This window comes from Ranitomeya imitator, chromosome 5 (assembly GCF_032444005.1).
Source record: "Ranitomeya imitator isolate aRanImi1 chromosome 5, aRanImi1.pri, whole genome shotgun sequence".
Classification (NCBI taxonomy): Eukaryota; Metazoa; Chordata; class Amphibia; order Anura; family Dendrobatidae; genus Ranitomeya; species Ranitomeya imitator.
Window position 1 is genome coordinate 641530332 of NC_091286.1, and position 23814 is coordinate 641554145.

Below are 23814 nucleotides of genomic sequence, written 5' to 3' on the forward strand. Positions count from 1 at the left end.
CGTTATAAAATTCTGTGAAATACCTGTAGGTTAATGGTGTTCATTACAACACTACATAAGTTTCTTCAAGAGTGAACTTTCCAAAATGGGGTCACTTGTGGGGGGTTCCCACTGCTTATGCACATCAGGGGCTCTATAAGCGTGACATGGTGTCCGCTATCTATTCTAATCAATTTTGCACTCCAAAAGTAAAATGGCACTCCTTCCATTCTAAGCCCTGCCATATGCCAAAACATTAATTTTCCACCACTTATGAGGTATCGCTATACTCAGGAGAAATAGCACAACAAATTTTATGGTTCATTTTCTCCTGTTACCCTTATGATAGTGTAAATTTTGAGGTAAACCTTTTCTTGTGAGAAAAATGTGTTTTTTTTTTCATTTTCACAGCTCAATGTTATAAATTCTGCGAACCACCTGTGGGTTCATGGTCACATCTCTAAATAAATTCCTTGAGGGGTTCAGTTTCCAAAATGGTGTCACTTTTTGGGGATTTTCACTATTTAGGCACATCAGGGGCTCTGCAAAAGCGACATGGCATCTGCTATCTATTCCTGCCAATTTTGCGTTCAAAAAGTCAAATAGTGCTCTTTCCCTTCTGAACTCTGCACCACATACAATGGGGAAAAGAAGTAATTGATACACTGCCGATTTTGTTTTCCCACTTACAAATAATGGAGAGGTCTGTAAATTTTATCACAGGTACACTTCAACTGTAAGAGACAGAATCTAAAAATAAAAATAAGAAAATCACATTGAACGATTTTTAAATAAAGAAATTGCATTTTATTGCATGAAATAAGTGTTTGATCACCTACCAACCAGCAAGAATTCTGGCTCTCACAGACCACTTAGTTTTTCTTTTAGAAGCCTCCTACTCTGCTCTCATTACCTGTATTATTTGCATCTGTTTGAATTAATTACCTATATAAAGGACACTTGTCCACACCCTCAATCAATCACACTCCAACCTCTCCATGATGGCCAAGACCAAAGAGCTGTCTAAGGACACCAGGGGCAAAATTGTAGACCTGCCCAAGTCTGGGATAGACTACAGTACAATAGGCAAGCAGCTTGGTGAGAATAAATCAACTGTTGGTGAGTTTATTAGAAAATGGAAGAAACACAAGATGACTGTCAATCTTCCTCGGTCTGAGGCTCCATGCAAGATCTGGCCTCGTGGGGTAAGGATGATTCTGAGAAAGATCAGGAATCAGTCCAGAACTACATGGGAGGACCTGGTCAATGACCTGAAGAGATCTGTGACCACAGTCTCAAACATTACTGTTTGTAACATTATTCGCCGTCATGGATTAAAATCCTGCAGGTCCCCTTGCTGATGGCAGCACATGTCCAGGCCCAAGTGAAGTTTGCCAATGACCACCTGGATGATCCAAAAGAGGAATTGGAGAAGGTCATGTGGTCAGATGATACCAAAATAAAACTTTTTGTTATCAACTTCACTCGCCATGTTTGGAGGAAGAAGAAAGATTAGCGCAACCCCAAGAACACTGTCCCAACCATGTAGCATGGTGGGGGAAACATCATACTTTGGGGTGCTTTTCAGCAAAGGGGACAGGACGACTGCACTGTATCGAGTGGAGGATGGATGGGGTCAAGTATCGCAAGATTTTGGCCAACAACCTCTTTCCCTCAGTAAGAGCATTGAAGATGGGTTGTGGCTGGATCTTCCAGCATGACAATGGCCTAAAACACACAGCCAGGACAACTAAGGAGTGGCTCTGTAAGGAGCATTTCATGGGCCTGGAGTGGCGTAGCCAGTCTCCAGACCTCTACCCAATAGAAAAACTTTGGAGCAATAAAATGCAAATTAATTATGTAAAAAAACATACAATGTGATTTTCTGGATTTTTTTTAGATTCTGTCTCTCACAGTTGAAGCGTACCTATGATACAAATGACAGATCTCTCCATTCTTTGTACGTAGGGAAACTTGCAATTTCGTCAGTGTATCAAATGCATATTTTCTCTACTGTACAAGTATTGGTGTACTCAGTAGAAACTGCACAAGACATTGTATGGTTTATTTTCTCTTATTACCCTTGTGAAACTCCAAAATCTTGGGGCTAAAGCTACATTTTTGCAGTTAAAGTACATTTTCATTTTTTTCTTCCATTTTTGCTTTAACACTTATGAAGTACCTGAAGGGTTAATAAACTTATTCAATGTAGTTTTGAGCACTGTAAGGGGTGCAGTTTTTAAAATCATGTCACTTTTGGCATTGTCTGTTACATAGGCTCCACAAAGTCACTTGAAATGGGATGTAGTCCCTAACTGTTTTTTTTTATTTTGTTGGAAAAATGAGAAAATGTTGCTGAACTTTTAGCCCTTCTAACTTGCTGACAAAAAAACATTATGTGCGGGTTGAGATCTCGGGAGATCATCTTCTGAGATCCCAGGCACCACAGCATCGCCCCATGCCTGCCGCTGTCAGCCTTCTGAACCCTGCATTCTGTCAGCCCACTCCACCACCATCGCCCCTCAGGTAAGCTATTGTTAAAAGGAAATATAAAATGCACCATTTTTCTTTTTAATCCTATTTTTATTTCATTTATTGTCTGGTGTGTCTTATAATCTGTAAAATATGGTATTTTGTGTTATATAACTTTCTGGCTTAAAGGCATAAAAAAGAAAAGTTTGAAAATTGCAAAACGTCAAATTTTTCGCCAAATTCCGATATTTTAAAAAATAAAACCACAAAGAATATCCACCTAAATTTACCAGTAACATAAAGTACAATATGTCATGAAAAAACAAACTCAGGATCATTCATATACACATGTTGAAGCATTCCAGAGTTATTACCTCATAAATTTACACTGGACAGAATTGTAAAACTTGGTCTGGTCAGGAAGGTGAAAACAGGCTCAAGGGTGAAGGGGTTAATAAACTTTCAACTGTACCTTATCAATGAAATCCAAAAGAAAACTTTTCAAAAACCTTTTAGCAGATGTCCGCCTATGCTGATTCTGAACCAGACAATTTGCTCGTTGTCAGGGTTAATGTGTATTCAGTTCCATATATACTGAGTACTAGGGATGAGCGATACCGTCCGATACTTGAAAGTATCGGTATCGGATAGTATCGGCCGATACCCAAAAATATCGGATATCGCCGATACCGATATCCGATACCAATACAAGTCAATGGGACATCAAGTATCGGAAGGTATCCTGATGGTTCCCAGGGTCTGAAGGAGAGGAAACTCTCCTTCAGGCCCTGGGATCCATAGGGAGGTGTAAAATAAAGAATTAAAATAAAAAATATTGATATGCTCACCTCTCCGGCGGCCCCTGGACATCACGCGGCTAACCGGCCGGCTTCAGGACCTGCGAATGACGTCGCGGCTTCTGATTGGTCGCGTGCCGCTCATGTGACCGCCACGCGACCAATCACAAGCCGCTACGTCATCGAAAGCTATTACCGCGCTCATTTTTAAAAATGAGCGCCTTTAGGACCTGCGGAATGACGTCGCGGCTTCTGATTGGTCGCGTGCCGCCCATGTGACCGCCACGCGACCAATCAGAAACCGCGACGTCATTCCTCAGGTCCTAAAGGCGCTCATTTTAAACAAAGAAGCCTGCCGGACGGTGATGTTCCAGGGGCCGCCGGAGAGGTGAATATAACAATATTTTTTATTTTAATTCTTTATTTTACACCTCCGATACCGATACCCGATACCACAAAAATATCGGATCTCGGTATCAGAATTCCGATACCGCAAGTATCGGCCGATACCCGATACTTGCGGTATCGGAATGCTCAACACTACTGAGTACAGCTTCTAAGGGAGGGGACGAGCATACACACGCTATGTCAGGGCATCAGTAGGTTACCTCAGTCACACAGGGCACAGTGCTCCAGCTGTTTCAGCTCTTGGTTGTCCATACACCGCTCCTCTGGCTGTGTTGCCTGTGAGTGATGAAAATTCCAGCAAATGTTCCTCAGGATGATCAATAAATCTGTTATGCACTACATAGCCCAATTATACACTCTGCTAATATTAGAGACAGATATTAAATAGAAAGATATCTATATACAGACATGTATATCTACATATATATCTATTATTATTATTTATTTATATAGCACCATTGATTCCATGGTGCTGTACATGAGAAGGGGTTACATACAAATTACAGATATCACTTACAGTAAGCAAACTAACAATGACAGACTGATACAGAGGGGCGAGGACCCTGCCCTTGTGGGCTTACATTCTACAGGATGGTGGGGAAGGAGACAATAGGTTGAGGGTTGCAGGAGCTCTGGTGTTGGTGAGGCGGTAGCTTCGGTAGTGGTGAGGAGGCAGCGGGGTCAGTGCAGGCTCTAGGCTTTCCTGAAGAGATGGGTTTTCAGGTTCCGTCTGAAGGATCCGACTGTGGTTGATAGCCGGATGTGTTGGGGCAAAGAATTCCAGAGGATAGGGGATTCTGGAAAAGTCTTGGAGGCGGTTGGGTGAGGAGCGAATAAGTGAGAAGGAGGTCTTGGGAGGACCGGAGATTACGTGAGGGAAGATATCGGGAGATTTGTTCAGAGATATATGGAGGAGACAGGTTATGGATGGCTTTGTAGGTCAGTATTAAAAAAATATTTAGAATTGAGAGTCCTCAGTGGTTGATACCTTTTAATGGCTAACTGAAAAGATGGTAACAAATTGCAAGCTTTCGAGACTACACAGGTCTCTTCATCAGGAAAAACTAAAAGAACTGGCCCAATATTTATGGACATAAATGTTTATCACTCATGGTAATTCTGCTTCATGTCACCTGTCTTATCCATGGTTTTTCCTTTTTTTTATTTTTTATTTTCTATGCTATGTTGTGTATAAATATGTGATTCTTCAGAATTTCTTTTAGTTTTTCCCTGATGAAGAGACCTGTGTAGTCTCGAAAGCTTGAAATTTATTACCATCTTTTCAGTTAGCCATTAAAAGGTATCAACCACTGAGGACTCTCAATTCTAAATATTTTTCTATCTACTGGCTAACACGGTACCAAGATATATATCTTTCCTAGGTCAGTATTAGTAATTTGAACTGAATATGCTGAGGGAATGGGAGCCAGTGAAGAGATTTGCAGAGAGGGGAAGTGGAGGAGTAGCGAGGAGAGAGATGGATTAGTCGGGAAGCAGAGTTAAGGATGGACTGGAGAGGTGAAAGGGTGTTAGCAGGGAGGCCACAGAAAAGGATGTTGCAGTAGTCAAGGCGGGAGATGATGAGGGCATGCACAAGCATTTTAGTATGTTGATGGTTGAGGAAAGGACGGATTCTGGAGATATTTTTGAGCTGGAGGTGGAAAGAGCTTGGATCTGCGGTTTGAAGGACAGGGCAGAGTCAAAGGTTGCTCCGAGGCTTTGTATAATGTCATTGATCACAGTATGACCTGTACAATATACAGTTCTCGTGTGTATGTCACTGTTGATCACTGTATTACCTGTACACTATATATTGTATACAGAGCTCCTGTGTATAGTGTCACTGGTAATCACTGTATTACCTCCACACATACACTGCATACTAATTACAGATCTCCTGTGTATAATGGCACTTATGGTGATATTAGTATTGTGTTTTTTATTAATGATCAGTATTGTAGTATTCAGCCACTATGTGGTGGCAATATATTGTCCGGAAATGGTGTGGCAAAATTTGTTCCTAGTATGTGCTATTATTTGGTCACTGTGTGGTGGTAATATGTGATCTGGTCATGGTGCGGTGGTATTTGTCCCTTGTATATGATATTATTGGTCATTTTAAAAATTAAAAAATAAATAAAAATATACCTAAATATACCTAAATTGTATTGGTTATTTTAGCTAATGATTAATAGGTTAGAGTAGAATAGAGCTCGGCCAAAAGAGTCTACCTTGTCATGGTGGCAGCTTAAAAAATCTTTTGGCCAAAACAAAAGCTGCCGGCTATATGTGTGATCTGGTGATGGGATCTGTTAATATGTGATTCATGAGAAGTGGAGTTTTTCGAAGCGAGAGCGGTGGGACTGTGGACAGTTCAAGGGGCTGAGGCAGGACTAGGGTGGAGCCTGGGGGGGGGGGGGCTGAAAATTTTGACAGTATGGATCCCCAAAATTCCTAGTGGCAGCTCTGGCTACATGTCTATCTATATATCACTATGTCTATCTCATGTAGAGATATATAGATAGGTAGATAGATAGATAGATAGATAGATAGATAGATAGATAGATAGATAGATAGATAGATAGATATTGGATAGTCTATGCCATGTGCTCACATACTGCCCTTACTGCCCTGCTATCTCCACCATGCTCTCTTCTTCCTCCAGCGGGATATGTTTTCTCTTCCTTCTTCATGGAGCTGAAATCCAGAAGGAGATCATAGAGAGTCTCTTGAAGTTCGAGTCTCTCACTGCTGAGTATTTGGTGCAGTGTAGTAGAAAGTGGGTCTCATCTTCCAGGTCACAGTGTGGATACAGTCTGTCTTCCCTGAGTTTGTAGCTCTGTCTGTGCCGGCACGATTGGATGGCCACAGTAGTAAATGAATCTATACCAGCTCAGGAGCAGATCTGTCTCAAATGTTAGCAGGTTGCAGATGTCACTGAGCACACAGGACATTCAGCTGACAGAGGTAACCTGCCGCTGCACTGACAAATAGTGCATGGGAATCAGACAGGAGCGCGCATGTTGTGTAGGCTCTATGGCTACGTTCAGACTAGCGTTGTGCGCCGCTGCGTCGGCGACGCAACACACAACGCACGCAAAAACGCGGCAAAACGCACGCAAAAACGCTGCGTTTTGCGACATGTGCGTCGTTTTTTGCCGAAAATCGGACGCAAGAAAAATGCAACTTGTTGCATTTTCTTGGTCCGACGCTTGCGGCAAAAAAGACGCATGCGTCGCAAAACGCAACAAACAAAAACGCATGCGTCCCCCATGTTAAACATAGGGGCGCATGACGCGTGCGTCGCCGCTGCGTCGCCCGACGCAAACCCGACGCACACTAGCACAACGCTAGTCTGAACGTAGCCTATCCCCACCCTTAGAAAGCTGCATTCAGCATCCATGGAACTGAATATGATTTACCCTGAGAACAAGCAAATCGTCTGGTTCACACACAGCATGGGGGACATCTATTTGAAGGGTTTTTGTAAGGTTTTCTTTCAGATTTCATTTACAAGGTATTTTGGAAAGTTTATTAGAATTACTTGCTATACATTATTATTGAATAAAAATTAAAATGACAGTTACTATTTTAACATGAGTGAAGAGATTTGTGGCTAATACAGGGCACAGATGGGTTTATGCAGATAAAGGAATAATAAGGAAGGTTTCTGCCAGACAAATTCATCGAATTAAGAGAACAGCTGCTAAGCTAACATTACAAAGTGCTCACATGTGCACTGACCCATACATACACCAAGACTAATTTTAAAGTTGTCTTGTTTACTGATGAGTGCCATGCAACCTTGGATGGTCCAGATGGATGGAGTAGTAGATGACTGGTGGATGGCCATTGTGTCCAAACAAGACTTCGTGTGACGCCAGCAAGAAGGTGGCGGACTCATGTTTTGGTTCAGAATAATGGGGGGAGAGCTGGTAGACACCTTTAGGGTCCCTGAAGGTGTGAAAATGACCTCGGCAAAGTATATAGAGTTTCTGACTGATCACTTTCTTCCATAGTACAAAAAAGAAGAGCCCTGCTATCTGTAGCAAAATAATTTTTAATCATGACAGTTCACCATCTCAGGCTGCAAACAATACCTCTGAGTCATTGACAGATATGGGCATAAAGGGGAGAAACCCATGGTGTGGTCACCAGCCTCCCCTGACCTCATCCATATTGAGAACCTTAGGAGGAGCCTCAAGCAAAGCATCTATGATGGGAGGAGCCAGTTCACCTCAAAACAGCAGCTTTGGGGGCTATTCTGACATCCTGCATAGAAATACAAGCAGAAACTATCCAAAAACTCACAAGTATGATAGATGCAAGTATTGTGAAGGCGATATCAAAGAAGAAGTCCTATGTTACATGTAACTTGACCTGTAAAGATGTTTTTTGATTGAAAAAGCTTTTGATTTCAGTAAATGTGACCTCTGAATGCGGCAAATTTAACAAATGACCATTTTCAGTTCTTAGAACCTACAAAATGTTTTGAAAAAAAAATCCTGTTATCATTGGAAGGTTTGTCCAATCAAATTTGACGATGATTTCATCATTGTACTGACTCACTTGCATCACACATTAGAGAAAAATAGCATTTGCGTAATAATTTGGTGTATACCTTGCTCTATTAAAATATAATAATTTTGCAGAACTGTTAGAAAAATTGCCAACTTTAACCTGGTATAGATTTGTGCTAACATCTGACATAAATTATATTAAATCTGTTACGGTTTAAAAAAGGACCTTTTACTAAATTTTTCATGTTGAGCCGGACACACTGTGTAATAGTGGCTGCAAAACATTTTTAATATTTTTTTTATTATTTTTATTTTGCCTCTTTGATGCACAAATATTAGCAGTCAAATTATTTGGCACCTAACGAGTTAGCTTTTGCTAATTCCAAACTGGTGTTATCAGACAGCAACTCATTTTTGGGAAAAGAAGTATACGCCCCCAGTAAAAACTATCTGATAACACTTAACAAAAGTTAACTGATTAGGTGCCAACAGAGAGGTGAAATTTTTTAAAAAAAATTTTAATTTCCCTCTGTAGCCATTATTACATCATGTATCCATGTAAAATTAGGTGAAAGGCCCTCTATAAACATTCACCCACTTTTCTCAGAACTTTTCAAAAGTGATGAGGGAAGTGCAATACAACAAAAGGCACCCGTTTTTGCACAAAACTGCGTGCGCCAAAAATTAGCTATTTTTTTTTTGGCCTCAGAAAAGTGAAAAATGTGAAAAAACTTCCCATGATTCGGACGGCACCATTTGAATATCTCTTTTTTTATTGTACAAATCCAGTGACAAGTGGTAATTTGTATATCAGCATAAAGTGCCAAAACAACCATAGAGCTATTGCGACAAAGAAAAATGCCAAAAAAAAAGTTAAATAAAATACAGGGAAAAAAAGAACACAAAATAACATGTAAAATATTAAATAGAATTGGAATGTTATCTGTTTACACAATAATTTGGTACAAGATGCAATAGAAGAAAATGTAAGAGGCCCTCACTCCATTCCAGCATGCAGTCTGAAGCAAAGCATATATTACACACGGTGAGCCAAAAACATTCCGTATTTTTTTTCCCCTTTGTGATCAAAGTGTAAAAAAAATAAAATAAGTTTCACGGTTCTCCTCCCCCCCCAGAAAAAAATATAATTAACAGTAAACAAAAAGAGGGGGATGTGATAGTGGCAATTTAATTACTGACTGAGACGCTCCTTCGAGATCAACGTTTCTCAACAGAAAGTTGCGAAAACACAAATGTAGTGACGTTACGCCTCTGTCTGAGGGGGGTTATAAATAAAGTAACTGGTGGATTTCATACTCCTTGTCTAATACCGAGTCCCGGTCAGTTCTGCTGAGTGTCTGAGCATGACGAAAAGGGGCCTCCACTGGAAAAGTATGATGTTAGCACCCCCTCTTGGCACAGAGTCTGTCAGTGCCACCATGTCACCTTCTTTAGACTCGATTCCATAAAGCTTTATCCAAAAAAAAGTCTCATTCCAAAAAAAAAGGTTCTTGTAACGGAGAAGTGTTTTGTCATATGTACACATAGGCACGGTAAGAGTTAAATAGTTTTTAATATAGATTTATATATTTATCATAGTCTTTAGGAGTCGAGGGTTCAGCACTTAATTTTCGATGGTTTTAGTTCTTTAACTTGTGTGTGAAGAGTTTTGTGTACGGCCAAAGTCCTTGACTGACAAAATCCTTTGCCACACTCCTGACACTTGAAGGGTTTTTCTTTCGAGTGGATGTACCTGGAAATATAAACAAAAAAATGAATTTTATTTTTGGATGATTCTTTATACCAGATTGATTGGTGGCTTCTATTATTTCTTTTATTCCAAACCATGGGTACGGATTGTAGTTTGGATAAGCTTGAGATTGTAACCTAAGAATCTTTTTTTGAGGGCATGGAGGACTAAGAACGTATGTTTTGTAGTCCCTGTGGCTACAACACATGAATATGTTGTAGAGCATCTCATGAACATATGTTCTGATTGACCAGGAGGTTGACCAGTAGGTGACAACACCTAAAGATTGCCATGGTTGGAATCTTTAAAAATCACAATATGTTTTACGAACCTGAGATAATCCATTAGGACTGTGTAGGGTTGAACAAAAAATATTAAATGTCTAGAGGCGATGTGAGACAACATCTCATGGAAGTATTTGAGGGACATCTGAGAAGACATCTTAGTTTAGAATTCCCATGATTCTTTGTATAGATGTACGCGTGTTACCTAATTTGCTAAACTCTTTTGAGAATTTACAAGTTCTCTTCTATATTGAAGGCAGGAGAATCTCTAGGTGGCTTATGTAGCTACAAGCAAAACTGAAGCTGGAAAATTGTTGAGCATGCAGGGATTTGTAGTATCTTTTAAAAAGTTGTTAAGCAATAAGGTCCAAAAAATGTAGTCTGTATAACCAGTAGCAGATATAGCGCAAGCATAATTCTGATGGTTATGCTTTATATTATTAGTTACACTTATATAGAATACATATGTATATTCTTCAGCTGGAGATTACTTATGAAAACTGAAACCTTATGGTTTGAGCATATCTGAGGTTGTTTTCTGGAGGTCTGATGAATGGAATTTGATTGCAGTCCAGAACACTGCTGCAATATTTGTCCCACACCTAACTAATATCTCATATTTCATATATTCATAGTTATACACACATTTATGGCATATGAGATGTAATTGAGTTCTTACCTGTGGTCTCTCAGATGGTCTTGTCTTCTGAACGCCTTGTGACAAATGTCACAAGTGTAGGGTCTTTCGTCTGTGTGGGTTCTTTCGTGAATCAACAGATTATAGGATTTCGTAAAATGTCTCCCACAAAATTTGCACACAAACTCTTTTTTCGTTTTAGAAGGTAGCCTTCCACGTGTGGGTTTCTTCTCTGGAGTAAGCTTGGTGACGTCTAAGAGAGTACCCAGACTTGAAGGAGAACCTTGCCCATCCAGCTGACCCAGTTTGCAATGGTCTTCTTGTGTGGCAGCCACAGCCAGGTTGGCAAAGTCAAATCTCGGTTTGGTTTTATTGAGCAAACCTGTAGACTCATGTTTGGGGTGAATAATATGAGGAAAAAGAGGAAAACCTGGGATCTGGAATCTGGTGTCTATCAAGCTGGATGCTCCTGGTACTTTGGAGAAGGAAGATCTGGGCAGATGTAATGCTGGGTATCCCAAGGTCCATTGGTGAAGATGAACTGCATGCAGGGCACTGAAGCCGTACAAGTTGGGTATGTGGTCAGCAGGTACTGGAAGACCATTGAATGCTTGAAGGAAGGAGTAGTTGGTCAACTGCAGAGATGGGTGGATGGGCACTGGAGCTGGTAGCGTTTTGCTTGCCATTGTGGTAAGATCAAAGTTCCCAGCAGAAGACTGTAGAGAATACACAACCCGAGTTAATACAAGCACTTACATGACACATAAATGAGTATCAAACAAGGCAGTAAGCCAAAAATACAAGTATTGATATAAATCATGGGCATTAAAAAATATCAATTTTGGAGATTATTAATTGAGGGTAATTAGTAAATTGTCCTTGTGGAGGTCATAAAGAGTCATTTCCTCCAGAGCCATAGCTGCCCTGTCCTTACAACTGGACACATTGATCAAGAGAGAGTGGCTTCTTATCAAGTTCCTTGGCACACAGCAGCCAGGGCACAAGTCTTCTTCATCATTTACTTTCCTAAATTCATCCACTCCTCTAAGGCTACGTTCACATGTCCATCCGTTAGAACAGATCCATTAACAATCCACTGACAAAAACATTGTGCAGACACAACTTTGTTTTATCCGCCTGAAAAAAAAACTGATTTCAACTGGATCTGGATTTTTTAACATTGAAGTCTATGGAAAACGGATCAGTTAAGTAACATCTGACATTCTGCCATTTGAAAAGAATCCATGTTTTGCTTACTGGGTGTGAAAAAAATAAATATATAACATACATGACTGGACAAGTGAGCTTTCATGTAATCATTCATTTGACATTGATCCAGTAAGCAAAACAACGGATCCTTTTCATATGGGAAAAAACGGAAGGCTATTAAAGCAAAAATCAAATTTTTTTTGCAGGTGAAAAAAAAAGTTGTGTGACGTGAACATATGTGCACATATCCAGTAATCATCCGTTAGAACAGTTCCAGTATCGGTTTCGTTAAAAAAGTTGAGCAGACAAGACTTTCTTGTCCTCTTGAAGTCTATGGAAAATGGATCCTTTAGCTAGCCATCAGTTTTCTCCCATCTGAATAGAATCTGTTTTGCTTTGCTTATTGGATCACTTTCAAATAGATGATTACTTGAAAGTTCTCATGTCCAGTAATATATATATATATATATATATATATATATATATATATATATATATATTCCCACCACCAGTAAGCAAAAATAGGATCTTTTTCAAATGGGAGAAAAACAAATAGCTATTTAATGGATTTCAATGTTGAAAAAATGGATCCAGTACAAATCAATTTTTTTCAGGCGGAGAAAAAAAAAAAGTTGTGTCTTCGCCCAACTTTTTTTGTCAACGGGTTGCTTATGGTTCAGTTCTAACGAATGACTACTAGACATGTGAACATAGCCTTATACTGGGAAAGAATATGCTAAATTTTGCAGTGCAATAATTGGAAATATATATAACCAGATCTGCTGGACCTTGTAGTACTGTCCTAGTACTGAAACATACTAAAAAGTCATTTTTTCCCCTATTTATTATAATATTCCATCGTCAGCTATTGAATATTAGGAGGCTGACCTGGAACCACACATATGATCAGATGATGGCACAGAATCAAGCTCTTTAGTTTTATGTATGTATGAGATAGGGAAATCATGACTCTGTGAAGCAGAAAATTAAAATATTAAAATATTACAAAATATCCATGGTTGCAGTAGTAGCATAATTAATAGTAACTTGACTTGTGTCTTTGATGATCCATATTGTTTATATATATATATATATATATAGATAGATGTGTATATATATATATATATATATATATATATATATACACACACATATATGTAATATATGTAATAAGATATTGTCTGGATAGGTCTATATAGGTATTATAAAAATATTTCTTCCTCTGTATATATATATATATACACACACATATATGTAATATATGTAATAAGATATTGTCTGGATAGGTCTATATAGGTATTATAAAAATATTTCTTCCTCTGTATATATATATATATACAGTGGAAGAAATATTTTTTATAATGCCTGTATAAACCTATCCAGACATAGCGGCACAATATAACACATTATAACTAGCTCCCACATATCATTTTCCAGTGCTCCCAGCACAATCAGAAACAAGGTTTCCATATGTATTCTCAGTGCTCTCTTCTTATTAATGATACATATATATTTTTTTATTTCTATAGCGCCAACATATTGCGCGGCGCTGTACATTACAGAGCGGACTCATACAGATGATAGAGAAATCACAGAATAAGCCATAATTCAGCAGATAGGAGGAGGGAAGGGTTCTCCCAGTGCTCTGCAGCAGGTGCAGCTCGGCACAATACACCTGACTTTATACTCGGTGCTTATGGCTGATCAGCTTCTCTTACCTCTTGATCGCTGCCCTGTAACGATGTCGTTTTTAATAGATGGCTCCAATGTCACCTAAAAAAGGAAGAAGGAAAAAAAATGAAGGTTTGCAGCTTTACCGAGATTAATGGACCTATCAAAAATAATTAATTGTTATGTCTAATATCCAGTGTAATGGCTGTAAGAATTGTGATATAAGACACTCCAGAGTAGGAAGGGTTAAGTGCATCTACTCTCTGTCTCATGTCCTAAACCAATTACTTTTTACTCTTCAAATTGTTTTTTTTTTTTCTGAAACATATGCAGCAGAGTGGAGTTTGTCATGTCGCTTTACATAGAACTGCGGTCAGACCCTGCTCTATTAGCTTTATTAAGTTAGGAATTACTCAGATGAAAAAGGTCCACTGCAACTTCATGTGTAAAAAGTGCAGAGGAGGGAAGAGAAGAAGGGAGGAAAGAAAGAAAGAAAGAAAGAAAGAAAGAAAGAAAGAAAGAAAGAAAGAAAGAAAGAAAGAAAGAAAGAAAGAAAGAAAGAAAGAAAGAAAAGAGGACAGAAAAGGGGAGAAAGAAAGAGAGAAATAAAGAAGGAAAGAGGAAGGAAGGAAGGAGGGAAGAAAGAAAGAAAGAAAGAAAGAAAGAAAGAAAGAAAGAAAGAAAGAAAGAAAGAAAGAAAGAAAGAAAGAAAGAAAGAAAAAGAAAAAGAGGACAGAAAAGGGGAGAAAGAAAGAGAGAAATAAAGAAGGAAAGAGGAAGGAAGGAAGGAGGGAAGAAAGAAAGAAAGAAAGAAAGAAAGAAAGAAAGAAAGAAAGAAAGAAAGAAAGAAAGAAAGAAAGAGAAAAAGAGGACAGAAAAGGGGAGAAATAAAGAGAGAAATAAAGAAGGAAAGAGGAAGGAAGGAAGGAGGGAAGAAAGAAAGAAAGAAAGAAAGAAAGAAAGAAAGAAAGAAAGAAAGAAAGAAAGAAAGAAAGAAAGAAAAAGAAAAAGAGGACAGAAAAGGGGAGAATGAAAGAGAGAAATAAAGAAGGAAGGAAGAAAGAAAGAAAGAAAGAAAGAAAGAAAGAAAGAAAGAAAGAAAGAAAGAAAGAAAGAAAGAAAGAAAGAAAGAGAGAAGAAGAAAAGAACAAGAAAGAAAGAAAAAGAAATAAGGAAGGAAAGAGAAAAAAAGAAAGGGAAGAAAGAGAAAGAAGCAAAAAAATAAAGAGGAAATAACAAAGATAGAAAGAAATAGAGAAAGAAGAAAATATAGAAATAAAGAGAGAAAAATAAAGAAGGAAAGAGAGATAAAGAAATAGAGAGGAAGAAAGAATTTGTAGAACTTGTATTCAGCATGCCACAATATTCTATGTATCATTATCATGTTTTATGAACAGAGCCAAATGGAGCCGAGCTGAGTGTGTAATTCTCCGGCTCACACTGGTGCGGTCGGTGTCCCGCAGCCCTGTGCTCAGGGATCAGCCCGGTGCCTGCACTTTGCTCTTTCCTCCATTCTCTGTCATTATATCAGCAGCAGCTCCTCCATGGAGGGTCCATGATCAGTCCCAGCCAGGACCCCTCATTACACACTAATATTGTGTCCGTAGGGTCCCCCCACCCTACAATGTAGGGAGAGAGGAGATGAGACCACCGACACAGATCAGCTCTGCCAAGAGAAGCCCCCCTGCAACCCGAGCCCATCAATCCGACCCCAAGCCCCAAATATCATACAATATATATGGTGTGTAGGCAAATTCTGTGCTACATACACTAGATTGTTCTATAATATATATATGTGTGTGTGTGGATAGACAGATAGATAGATAATAGATAGATAGATAAATACTTTCATATATATGATCTCAGCTTTTCACTTATGTAAACTTTGTACAATAAAAATCTATAAAAATCTCTTGCAGCCACTATAAAGCATCAATGACTAGAGAGTCATCTCTGGACAGTGAAAAGCTCAGAAGAACATTGAAATAGATATCTATAATTTAATTACAATGTAATCATACTTTATGTCCTACTGGTATTTATTAGATAGACCAAAGCAAGAGAGGAAAAGCAAAAATATACTGAAATACACATGTATAGAAGATCAAAATGACTCTTTTCTAGAGAATATAATAATAATAATAATAATAATAAATTGCATGGTAAGGTAAACAAATAATACATGTATTAATATAATATATAAATAATAATGATGCTAATAATAATAAGCTGCACATTAAAGTATATCATAAATGCATTAATAAAGAATCTAAATAATGATAATAATGGTAATACTAATACTAATAATATTAAATTGCATAGTAAAGTATATAAATAAGAAATGCATTAATAAATCATATAATAATAGTAATAAATACATTGCACAGTAAAATATATAAATAATAATAATAATCATAATTACAGTACATCTTAGTAAATTGTATAAATATATTACAAATACTAAATATAGCATAAATATAAAAAAAATGACAATATAAAATTAAGGATACAAATACAGTCAAGTAAAAAATGCAATGATAAAATAAAATATAAAATACTTATGAAACAAACGATTGTAAAAATTTTAAAAAATAATATTTAGACTTTCTTTAAATCTACTGGTGTATAGTATCATCGAACAGAGAAAGTGATCTGCAAATTTACAACTTTTGCAGCTTTTGCTATAGTTTTAATGACCCAAAGATGGTTTAAATAGAATATTCTCAAATGCACAGCACCATGGGATTGTTGATGCTTTAAAAATAAATAAAATAATAGTAATAATAATAGAGGTAAAGTATAATCTTGTATGATTTCTCACACTTTTAGTAGCCTGCAGTATGTAGTGTCATAGCTATACCGATATGGCAGAGGGACACAGTAATGTCACCCCCTCCTGCCAGATTTTTAGAAATGTTTCTCGTGTACGATGCTTATAATTGCAGCAAGTATATATTACTACAAAACATGCCACACTATATGCTAGTATGAGATAATATATATATATATGTACACACATCGAGATAGATAGATAATAGATAGATAGATAGATAGATAATAGATAGATAGATAGATATAGATAGATAGATAATAGATAGATAGATAGATAGTTAGATAATAGATACATAATAGATAGATAGATAGATAGATAGATAGATAGATAGATAGATAGATAGATAGATAGATAGATAGATAGATAGATAGATGGATAATAGATAGATATAGATAGATAGATAGATAGATAGATAGATAGATAGATAGATAGATAGATAGATAGATGGATAATAGATAGATAGATATAGATAGATAGATGGATAATAGATAGATATAGATAGATAGATAGATAGATAGATAGATAATAGATAGATAATAGATAGATAGATAGATAGATAAATAGATAATAGATAGATAATAGATAGATAGATAATAGATAGATGGATAGATAGATAGATAATAGATAGATGGATAGATAATAGATAGATAATAGATAGATAATAGATAGATAATAGATAACAGCTAGTATACTATATACTAACAAATGTGAACACTTATATTACACTTTACTATTATGATACATATTAAAAACAACTAATGAAATATTTCTCTCTCCGACCTCCTGTATTTGAACTATTTTCCGCATGATCTGATCATTATTACTGACCCCTCAGCTTCTGCTCTGATAGATTCCTGCCTAACCTGGATGCACCTGTTGATGGATTCGGTCCTGCAGCCTCTGGTTATTATTATATACCAAGATATATTTCTTTCCTGTTATTATTATTAACATTAGGTGGTAAAAATAATATAAAAGATATTTAAAAGTTTCAATCCACAGCTTCTGTCCTGCAATTCTGTGCAACCTCCCAGATAAGACGCGTACCCCAGTGCCCGCCATGCTTACACAGCCAGCTCTGCTACATCCCTGTGCCCACCATGGTTACACAGCCAGCTCTGCTACATCCCTGTGCACACCATGCTTACACAGCCAGCTCTGCTACATCCCTGTGCCCACCATGGTTACACAGCCAGCTCTGCTACATCCCTGTGCACACCATGCTTACACAGCCAGCTCTGCTACATCCCTGTGCCCACCATGGTTACACAGCCAGCTCTGCTACATCCCTGTGCACACCATGCTTACACAGCCAGCTCTGCTACATCCCTGTGCCCACCATGGTTACACAGCCAGGTCTGCTACATCCCTGTGCCCACCATGGTTACACAGCCAGCTCTGCTACATCCCTGTGCCCACCATGGTTACACAGCCAGGTCTGCTACATCCCTGTGCACACCATGCTTACACTGCCAGGTCTGCTACATCCCTGTGCACACCATGCTTACACAGCCAGCACTGCTACATCCCTGTGCACACCATGGTTACACAGCCAGCACTGCTACATCCCTGTGCACACCATGCTTACACAGCCAGTTCTGCTACATCCCTGTGCCCACCATGGTTACACAGCCAGCTCTGCTACATCCCTGTGCACACCATGCTTACACAGCCAGCACTGCTACATCCCTGTGCCCACCATGCTTACACTGCCAGCACTGCTACATCCCTGTGCCCACCATGCTTACACAGCCAGCTCTGCTACATCCCTGTGCACACCATGCTTACACAGCCAGCACTGCTACATCCCTGTGCACACCATGGTTACACAGCCAGCACTGCTACATCCCTGTGCACACCATGCTTACACAGCCAGTTCTGCTACATCCCTGTGCCCACCATGGTTACACAGCCAGCTCTGCTACATCCCTGTGCACACCATGCTTACACAGCCAGCACTGCTACATCCCTGTGCCCACCATGCTTACACAGCCAGCACTGCTACATCCCTGTGCTGGCTGCTTACACAGCCAGCACTGCTACATCCCTGTGCCCACCATGGTTACACAGCCAGCTCTGCTACATCCCTGTGCCCACCATGGTTACACAGCCAGCTCTGCTACATCCCTGTGCACACCATGCTTACACAACCAGTTCTGCTACATCCCTGCTGTGCCCACCATGGTTACACAGCCAGCTCTGCTACATCCCTGTGCACACCATGCTTACACAGCCAGCTCTGCTACATCCCTGTGCCCACCATGGTTACACAGCCAGCTCTGCTACATCCCTGTGCACACCATGGTTACACAGCCAGCTCTGCTACATCCCTGTGCCCACCATAGTTACACAGCCAGCTCTGCTACATCCCTGTGCCCACCATGGTTACACAGCCAGCTCTGCTACATCCCTGTGCCCACCATGGTTACACAGCCAGCTCTGCTACATCCCTGTGCCCACCATGGTTACACAGCCAGCTCTGCTACATCCCTGTGCCCACCATGGTTACACAGCCAGCTCTGCTACATCCCTGTGCCCACCATGCTTACACAGCCAGCTCTGCTACATCCCTGTGCCCACCATGGTTACACAGCCAGCTCTGCTACATCCCTGTGCACACCATGGTTACACAGCCAGCTCTGCTACATCCCTGTGCCCACCATAGTTACACAGCCAGCTCTGCTACATCCCTGTGCCCACCATGGTTACACAGCCAGCTCTGCTACATCCCTGTGCCCACCATGGTTACACAGCCAGCTCTGCTACATCCCTGTGCCCACCATGGTTACACAGCCAGCTCTGCTACATCCCTGTGCCCACCATGGTTACACAGCCAGCTCTGCTACATCCCTGTCCCAGCTCTGGCCGCTCTCCTGGCATCTCAGCCCTGGTTGTCCCCTCTGCAGGGGGTCCCTCCACAGTACACGGGGGTCTCTAGCAGGGCAGCCTCACCCCACAGCCTTCTGCAGTCGGGACACTAGAGGATCGAAAAGTTCTGAGAAGTTTTCTGTAAGTTGAGAAGTTTGGCTGTGAGGAGCTCGGACTGTACCTGGATGGTGTCTGTGTGGAGGGTCGGGGTCCCCCCGGCTGTCACCCACTGTCCAGGCTGTTCTACATCCAGACCCTCAGGTCACCCGCACACTCATCCTCCTCCTCCCCGGAGCGGCCGCTGCTCTGTGACTCCCAGCAACTCTTCCCAAACTCCACTGAACTTTATCTCCAGCCGCCTCCTTATTTCAAGCAGGCAGCGCGCATGCGCAGCAGCCGGTCCCAGCCAGCCCCCTGCACGACTCCCAGCAGGGGAGAGAAAGTCTCTGGGAGAACGGCGGGGTCTGTGTGTTACCAGGGTCTGGGCAGAGGTGGGCGACCTGTGGCCGCTGTCTGAGGGGACATGGAATCCTGGGGGCCTGACTGGCCGGATACTTTCAGGATAATAATTAGATTGTGTGCAAAACTACAGATGAGGAAGACATCATACATACATACTATCATACATACATACTATCATACATACATACATACATACATACATGTCATCATACATACACACATACATGTCATCATACATACTATCATACATACATACTATCATACATACATACATACATGTCATCATACATACATACTATCATACATACATACATACATGTCATCATACATACTATCATACATACATACATACATACATGTCATCATACATACTATCATACATACATACATACATACATGTCATCATACATACTATCATACATACATACATACATGTCATCATACATACATACTATCATACATACATACATACATGTCATCATACATACATACTATCATACATACACACATACATGTCATCATACATACATACTATCATACATACATACATACATGTCATCATACATACATACTATCATACATACATGATATCATACATACATACTATCATACATACTATCATGCACACATACATGTCATCATACATACTATCATACATGACACCATACATACATACTATCATACATACATGATATCATACATACACACATACTATCATACATACATGTCATCATACATACATACATACATGCTACATAACTGATCCAATGGTGATATCACATTATGGTGTTCTACATAGGACTGCAAGTAATCCTGAGCTAAACTGTCCTGTGCTATAGTAACAGTCCAGATCTATCATCTATTATCTATCTATTTATCTATTATATATTATCTATCTATCTTTGGCAAAACTGATGTGCATTTGGTCCTGCCAATAAAGCTTCTTTGAATCTATCTCTCTATCTATTATCTATCTATTTTCTATCTATTATTTATCTATTATCTATCTATCTATTTATCTATCTATCTATTTATCTATTATCTATCTATTTATTATCTATCTATCTATTATCTATCTATCTATCTATTATCTATCTATCTATCTATCTATCTATTATCTATCTATCTATCTATTATTTATCTATTATCTATCTATCTATCTATTATCTATCTATCTATCTATCTATTATTTATCTATTATCTATCTATCTATCTATTATCTATCTATCTATCTATCTATTATCTATCTATTATTTATCTATTATCTATCTATCTATCTATCTATTTATCTATCTATCTATTTATCTATTATCTATCTATTTATTATCTATCTATCTATTATCTATCTATCTATTATCTATCTATCTATTATTTATCTATCATCTATCTATCTATCTATTATCTATCTATCTATTATCTATTATCTATCTATCTATCTATCTATCTATCTATCTATCTATCTATCTATTATCTATTATCTATCTATTATCTATCTATCTATCTATCTATCTATCTATCTATCTATCTATTTATCTATTATCTATCTATCTATCTATCTATTATCTATCTATTATCTATCTATCATCTATCTATCTATATATCTATTTATCTATTATCTATCTATCTATTATCTATCTATCTATCTATCTATCTATTATCTATCTATCTATTATCTATCTATCTATTTATCTATCTATCTATCTATCTATTTATCTATCTATCTATCTATTATCTATCTATCTATTTATCTATTATTTATCTATTATCTATCTATCTATCTATCTATCTATCTATTATCTATCTATCTATCTATCTATTTATCTATTATTTATCTATTATCTATCTATCTATCCAAGTTTGTGTACTTCCCTACACCCATTGTGCACTGTCCTTAGCTTTTCTCTAGTAATGTCTCCATCTATATAATCTGCTTCTATAAATCTGTCCCACAATCTATAATCCGACTAGGACTCTTTGTGAATCATTATTGAGCTGAGCAGGTTTTTCTCCCAGTACAGTATAGATACATAATAGTCTGACACTTGTGCTTCCATCATCCACGACAAAGCTCCAGAGACTCCAGATTTTTATTACTTTGTTCTTATTTAAATAAATGATTAACAAATGTAGAAGATAATACTGTGTGTATCGGTAATAATCTGCTGCTACTGATCCCCGAATATCGGCTGCATGGTGGCATCGTGTGTATATTGTGTATGTACAGCCGCGTCCGGGGTAACATGGGGAGACGGGCAGGTAAAGTCCCGAGTGACGCCGAAACCACACTGTCCCCGGCCTCTGTCACACTGTCCCCGGCCTCTGTCACACTGTCCCCGGCCTCTGTCACACTGTCCGCTGCCTCTGTCACACTGTCCCCGGCCTCTGTCACACTGTCCCCGGCCTCTGTCACACTGTCCCCGGCCTCTGTCACACTGTCCCCGGCCTCTGTCACACTGTCCCCGGCCTCTGTCACACTGTCCCCGGCCTCTGTCACACTGTCCCCGGCCTCTGTCACACTGTCCCCGGCCTCTGTCACACTGTCCGCTGCCTCTGTCACACTGTCCCCGGCCTCTGTCACACTGTCCGCTGCCTCTGTCACACTGTCCCCGGCCTCTGTCACACTGTCCCCGGCCTCTGTCACACTGTCCCCGGCCTCTGTCACACTGTCCCCGGCCTCTGTCACACTGTCCGCTGCCTCTGTCACACTGTCCCCGGCCTCTGTCACACTGTCCGCTGCCTCTGTCACACTGTCCGCTGCCTCTGTCACACTGTCCCCGGCCTCTGTCACACTGTCCGCTGCCTCTGTCACACTGTCCGCTGCCTCTGTCACACTGTCCCCGGCCTCTGTCACACTGTCCGCTGCCTCTGTCACACTGTCCCCGGCCTCTGTCACACTGTCCCCGGCCTCTGTCACACTGTCCCCGGCCTCTGTCACACTGTCCGCTGCCTCTGTCACACTGTCCCCGGCCTCTATCACACTGTCCCCGGCCTCTGTCACACTGTCCGCTGCCTCTGTCACACTGTCCCCGGCCTCTGTCACACTGTCCCCGGCCTCTGTCACACTGTCCCCGGCCTCTGTCACACTGTCCCCGGCCTCTGTCACACTGTCCCCGGCCTCTGTCACACTGTCCGCTGCCTCTGTCACACTGTCCCCGGCCTCTGTCACACTGTCCGCTGCCTCTGTCACACTGTCCCCGGCCTCTGTCACACTGTCCCCGGCCTCTGTCACACTGTCCCCGGCCTCTGTCACACTGTCCGCTGCCTCTGTCACACTGTCCCCGGCCTCTATCACACTGTCCCCGGCCTCTGTCACACTGTCCGCTGCCTCTGTCACACCGTCCCCGGCCTCTGTCACACCGTCCCCGGCCTCATCGGTGCAGATCGTGTGATTCTCATCAATTACTTCATTCATGTGAATTGTAAACACCCAGAATAATAGAGATCACACACCTGGCCTCCTGTCACACCTGCATTTGGTTTCTTTTAAATCTACTATTGTTTTGCTGTTTTTCACCTGTTATAGTAGAAAACTGATATAACTCAGTCCTGGGAATCATTACTACAGATATAGTTGTAACTCAGACAGCTGGGCTGATTGATAGGAAGTCCTATGTAAATGCACAAAGAATGTTAACACATCCAGCTATTTATCTATGTGTCCATCAATTATGTTTTTAACGAGCTAGCTATTAATATTTAATTATCGGAATATCAATTAAACTAGTATATATATATATATATATATATATATATATATATATATATATATATATATATATATTAGAAGCAGGAGACATATATATATACACCCTGGCAGAAGACAGGATGTAAGAAAACAACTTGTGCTTTTAATAGCCCGTAATGGCAACGTTTCGGTTCTTGAAAAGGTTAGAATCGAGAGCCAAAACATTGCCAATATCAGTA

The 23814-nt window shown here is 39.8% G+C and overlaps 3 protein-coding genes across 3 annotated transcripts; 1 reads left to right on the forward strand and 2 right to left on the reverse strand.

Annotated features, from left to right (window-relative positions):
• Positions 1-8927: 8927 nt before the first annotated feature.
• On the reverse strand, positions 8928-19768 carry OSR1 (odd-skipped related transcription factor 1). The gene is made up of 4 exons (XM_069728132.1): positions 19610-19768; positions 13775-13829; positions 10890-11563; positions 8928-9929 (listed from the first exon to the last, which is right to left on the reverse strand). Exons 3-4 carry the CDS (start codon positions 11531-11533, stop codon positions 9794-9796), a joined length of 780 nt encoding a protein of 259 aa, XP_069584233.1. The 5' UTR covers positions 11534-11563; positions 13775-13829; positions 19610-19768; the 3' UTR covers positions 8928-9793.
• On the forward strand, positions 14077-14760 carry LOC138637891 (RNA-binding protein 25-like). Its single transcript, XM_069726824.1, has 2 exons — positions 14077-14099; positions 14181-14760. The coding sequence occupies exons 1-2, from the start codon at positions 14077-14079 to the stop codon at positions 14758-14760; spliced, it is 603 nt and encodes a 200-aa protein (XP_069582925.1).
• Positions 19769-21991: 2223 nt separating the features above from the next.
• On the reverse strand, positions 21992-23302 carry LOC138637892 (uncharacterized). Its single transcript, XM_069726825.1, has one exon. It carries the CDS (start codon positions 23300-23302, stop codon positions 21992-21994), a length of 1311 nt encoding a protein of 436 aa, XP_069582926.1.
• Between the last annotated feature and the right edge of the window lie 512 nt (positions 23303-23814).